General features: G+C 36.5%; 1 protein-coding gene across 2 annotated transcripts in view; it reads right to left on the bottom strand.

Moving 5' to 3' along the window:
* Positions 1-5,335, bottom strand: part of LOC100748842 (pickpocket protein 28) — a 15,806-nt gene extending 10,471 nt beyond the window's left edge. Inside the window, exons 1-3 of one of the 2 annotated variants that reach the window (XM_012383831.3) lie at positions 4,989-5,335; positions 2,667-2,794; positions 2,391-2,578 (exon numbers count right to left, since the gene is read on the bottom strand). In XM_012383831.3, coding sequence (XP_012239254.1) covers positions 2,391-2,578; positions 2,667-2,794; positions 4,989-5,040 — 368 coding nt within the window. In that variant the 5' untranslated portion in view covers positions 5,041-5,335. The remainder of the gene's footprint in view (positions 1-2,390; positions 2,579-2,666; positions 2,795-4,988) is intronic. The other variant, XM_033320004.1, reaches the window with a different exon arrangement.
* Between the last annotated feature and the right edge of the window lie 377 nt (positions 5,336-5,712).

Raw genomic sequence — 5,712 nt, 5'->3', positions numbered from 1 at the left:
GTCCGCGGAGCTTTTGAAAATGTGTGCATAAAAGTGGGTTTAGAAAATACATGAATGGGAATATTCGAAAGAGTTGGACGAATGAAAGTCTGCATTCTTGCAGGGGAAAGAAATTTCGAATATTTATTGCATCTGTCTAAACGATTGATAACAGTTTTTGCTCGTAACTGTGAGATAAATTGTCGTCGAGTTTGTAGTAACATTTTTTATCCACTTCACCTTATTAACACGCAGTGCAAGTTTGTCCTCGACCTTTTCAAACACTCTGTATATGTCTATCGGATTTCGCGTATCTCACACTTATCGAAGAAACTAAAAACGCGCTTTACGTTGCGAAATTATTTACATATCATTGTCATTAATGTATTTTTAAAAGCAGTTAAGAAAATTGAAACGTTCAACTCGCGAAAATCCTTGCGATAGAATTTGGATGAAATAAGGTCTTTAATTTGTTCACTTGCGCCATATTTCGAAGCTATAGATAGAACTACGAACGACGCTAAGTGTGTAGATTAACACTAGAACTACCGATAGTTAACACGAAGTTTGGTTTTCTACCAAAACCAGTGAAAATCACTGGTCTTTAAAAAATACGTAATAATAGAATATTTTTATATTTATTGATTCACTACTTTCTTACAGAAGGAATTCCATGTTATGTAGTACATTTTTTATATTATTTGTTGAAGTAACTACTCGAAGAGAAACTCTACATCTTTATTTGTGTATATCTGTGACCTAGAGACTGCTACTACGCAGAAATATTCTAAATAAGGAGTGGTGCATATTATTGTATGGAGTATACATTATGTTTTGGGTTGCAAGGTCTAGGAACAAAGGAACAAATAAACAGATTTCTATTTATGTTCCCTGTAGCCTCTAGCCCAAGTTATAAGCTTAATTTTCTTGGTAATGTCCTTTCGCTATAAGTATATGAACGTGCTCCCTATCATTCGACTGTCTAGTAACACTAAGAGAGTAAGGATGTGAATCAGCATAAACTTATACATTATACATTATACTTATACCTTTAATTATTTCAATATACTTTTCTATTACAAATTCATCCACTCGGTCTTCAATCAGTCAACCTCAACCTCAACGTTATTAATCCATCTGGGACTGTGATCCCTAAACGAGGGTTGACGCATTTATAAAATTGTAAAACCAGTCATTCTGATTGCTGCGGCATTTCTAGCGTTAGCATCTAGCGATCTAGCGATCGATCCGGAATTTTCCTGGTAACCGATATCATCGTATCGAACGATGCGCGGTAAAAATTTGAAAAACGCGTGGGAAATTGCACAAAACGAGGAAACTGGTTAATTGGGGTTCGATAAACAGATTGCAGGACCCTTTTACATTTTGGCAAGTACCAGTCATTTTGACTGGTATCGGTATCAGTAGCCTCGATATAAAATTATTTTTAGTTTGAATACATAAAAAAGAAAATGAAATTCATTATATTATTCTTTTAGTTATCGTTGCGGAAATCATTACATCATTGCGGAAAAAAATATAACACGAAGTGGGAATTGTAAAATAAAATTGTAAAACCAATCAATTTGACTGGTATGGTAGTTGTAGTGTTAATAAACAGAAGACACTTTCGTAGATGAAAAAATACCAGGATTCGTACGATATTAAGACGATGATAAGCTTTTATTTACAAACGCTTCGACGACTATAATTTGATAGGAGACACGCGACCTGACGTTTCCTCGTCTCACGTAAATATCAATTAATATCGTGTGAAAAATGTTATCTTAGGTAATGTAATTGTAGTAGCTCGTAACTATCACTCGATACGGCAATAAATAAATAAACAATAATAACGATGTTAGAGGCGATATGGTATTATCAAGGAAGATGTTATCGAGTCGCGAACATTTCGTTATTAATGTTTTGAAAAAGAATGTGACAACAGGCGCCGGTATTATTAATGCGTTTCAATGAATTCATTTTTACGTGTATTCATAGGTCCTTGCAAGTTTCTACAACGTTGCAACATCACATTTGTAAATTATACTCAATAAGTTTTACTCAAATAGAATATTATTTCCATTCGCGTAGGTATCAAAATCCTACACAATAAACGTCGCTTTTCAACGAGTGCCCGTTTCAATTATCTTAAAATTAAATTCATACTAAATATAACATCGCTTTCTATTTGCTAAATGATACTGAGAAAAACAAATTTGATAAAGCTCTATGTACTGTGAAAATTTGTAACGCGTACCTTCTGACGCTAAATTCCGAAAATTTGTGCAACAAAATTATACAACACGATCTACGATCTCAAGGATATTAAGAATTTGAAAGAATTTCGTGAGAACGATTTAAGACACACTTGTTAAGGTACAAGTAGCTATGAACTACGATTTACTTACAATTTTTGCGCGATTTTATCAGCATGAGGTTTATAAACTTTGTTGTTGTTGCATATCGTGATACCTGGAAAATGTAAGTCCCTTATGGGGTTCGACGTGTCTATTATCGTCACCGTAGGGTTGTTCGAATAATATTGCCACAAACGTAACATCAGCCATACGCAGAAGATGATCGCTGCCAAGCAGATCTACGCGTTAAACGAATGAAAGAAATTTTTGTAGTTTTTATCGAAATTATCCGACGCGATAGGAAACGTGGACGAAAGTTCCTCTTACCATGAGCCAAACCATTTTATGACATGTTGTCTCGCCTGTAACGATGTATCGAAAACCGTGCAACCCTGTGTTCTGGCAATAATCACGAAAGAATCGCTTTACACCTTGTGCGATATTCAATTGACTATCTGCATCGAAACAAGCGAATATTTATAGACAATTTATATATAAAAAAATACATGAGATATCCTAGATACGTTGCACACGTATTATGATGATCATATTCGAACTTGCAAGTTTTTAAGTGTGAGATTTTAAATGCTATTGTAACGAATACTGTAGCTACTGTTAGCGAATATTGTCTGTACCTATTTATTTATTATTTTAAAATACACTTGACGATTTCAGCAGCGAGTTATCTCGTTATTCAAACAACAAATCACACTACAGTCTATTTTTGTCTTGCCATTTCACGCGGAATCGACTCACGTAACGCTTTGTATACGAATAGTCGAATTTTCTCATATTTTCATCTAAATATTAGGTTGTCCGAAATGTTTCTTTCGTTTTATAAGGAAATAATAGTTACACAGGGTGGTTGGTAACTGGTGGTACAAGCGGAAAGGGGGTGATTCTACGCGAAAAAAGAAGTCGAAAATCTAGAATAAAAATTTTTCGTTCGAGGCTTTGTTTTCGAGAAAATCGACTTTGAATTTTCGCTCGGTACGCGTGCGGTACGTTATAACGGATCTCACTGTAGATCGCTGTCTCGATGGGAGAATTTAAAAAATTAAAAAAAAATTTTTATTCTATATTTTCGACTTTTTTTTTCGCGTAGAATCACCCCCTTCCCGCTTGTACCGCCAGTTACCAACCACCCTGTATATTTCGCACGTTTTGCTTACAAAGAAATAACGAAGGCGAATGGTTTGTCGAAATAAACGAAGCCTCGCTACAATATGTCGCTATCGACCCTCGTTACAATATGTCGCTATCGACTGTTACCAAGGTGCCACGGTGGTCACCCGTGACCACCAATGAGATAAACGGTCCATTGGGGAAGAACGTTGTCTTACATCGTCAATTTCTTATTATTTCGCCATTATATGCTTTGAATAATAAAAATACTACCGTGGCGCCCTCAGCGAAACATGTGATTTCGGTGTGGCAGTCAAAGTGTTAATTATAATTGAGAATTTTTTAAAACATTCATTGGGATGTAACGGGTTTGCGTTCACAGGTCTCACAGTGGAAGATTGTTTGTTTTTTTACCGCGTTACTTCCTTTTGATGAACAAACAAGACACTTTTTCTTTTTCCCTTTCGACAACTGATTTATCATATGCAGTTTCCCATCTAAACGTTGTTCCTTATGTGCTGCCTGCCATACACATTGTTATTCCGACAGTTACTTACGAGCTGATTTACCAATAATTTGATTTCCTGAGAAATCTTGTAAAATATATAAGCCTTTAATATGCTTGTTTCTAATCGCCAAAAGAACAATTTCCCCCACCATTTCAACGATTTTATCAGGAAACAATATTTTGATGCGTATTGGTCGGCTTCATCTACAGTGCTTGGGAGGCACATTTGGAGCGTTAAGTGTTAGAAGAGGAAACAAATATCCGCGTAGTTGGAATTTTTTGAATCGTTTTTATCGAAATATGAATTTCTATATTCGTATCGGTGTTTCAACGACGTCGAGATATTCACGCGGCGAACTATCGAAAGCGTGCAAATCGCTATTTTACGTAGAACCTCTACATCGATGTTATTGGGTTGGCAACTAAGTGATTGCGGATTTTGTCAATACCAGCTAATGGCAAAATCCGCAATCACTTAGTTGCCAATAGAAACACGAGATATTAAACGTAAAATCTGCTTCGTCTGTAATATTCTGCTGCGTACGGAGAAAAGAATGTAACGCGATCCGCGTTATCGTGTGCAACGTTTCGTACGATTTATTATCTTATTTTCGAAGGAACATAAATATGATGTAATACGTAGTGCTGATACATTGGCTATAGTAATTTATGTTCCGTGTGGGATAGAGAGCACTCTACCGTGGGGAATCGTTGGAAAAAATGAATTCGAAATGACGAGGGATGAAACAACGCGAACGATGTAATAGAATCGACAGACAAGAAGAAAGGTAGAGGAATAACGATGAAATTGGCTGGAGGAGAAAGCAATGGTATTATTGGCAGTGTGTGAATTTTTATACGAAGGGATAAAGAAACAATAAAATAATAACGTGTTCATTCTATGAAAAAAGTAGAAATACTATGTGTAATGTTGTGATAGTCGACTATGTTGCGTAAAGTTACAACTACTTTACCATAAATCGAAATTACAATGAAATAATATCGTAAACGCGTACTCTTTAGCTTTTTCTTGTACCATCCGCGGGTACCGTGACACTTAAGCCTCATCTTATTACGCCGACGTTAAACTTCTTCGACACTCGTCACGAATATTCCGTATATAACTTCTTCAACTTGTTCGACGCTCGTGGAAAACTGAGCAAAGCGAGCCAGAACTAACAAAGAAACGAAGATGTCGATTCGCGATAATATCTAACTCGTTTGTACGTCGCGTTGATTTTATCGGCGGCTTTTAATTCCATTTTCTACCAATTTCGCCCCGTCAATTCCGCGAAACGTCATTACGATGACGTCCACTTTCAATTCGTAACCACTTAGGCAAATGATACGCGGCCGAGGGACCGGCAAGGTGACAAGCGATAGATCGATGTGTTCGATAATTAATTATTGAACGCAATTATAATATACGATGAGAAAAGTGAGGTAGCAAACATTTACAGATTCGTTGTGAAATAACGAGTCTTGAATAATGCAAAATCTTGTAGAGGAATCGAACGAAAACGCTTGTAATTATTATAAATAGAAATGTCGTACAAATCCCTTTCTTCCGAATCATCGACGACGAGTGGTCCGCCATATATTTTTCGTTCGTCGTAGCACGTCGCAGAGGGCGTAAGAAACACTCGGCTTCTTTTCCAGGTCGGTATTTCCATCTATGGATATTTCAGAACCCGAGACACAAAATTCCATTTGACCAGCTAGCTGTTGCGACCTCTTCGA

This window comes from Bombus impatiens, unplaced genomic scaffold (assembly GCF_000188095.3).
Source record: "Bombus impatiens unplaced genomic scaffold, BIMP_2.2 scf_0225, whole genome shotgun sequence".
Taxonomy (NCBI): domain Eukaryota; kingdom Metazoa; phylum Arthropoda; class Insecta; order Hymenoptera; family Apidae; genus Bombus; species Bombus impatiens.
Note: the sequence above shows the minus strand (reverse complement) of the source record. Positions and strands in the feature narration are given on the sequence as shown.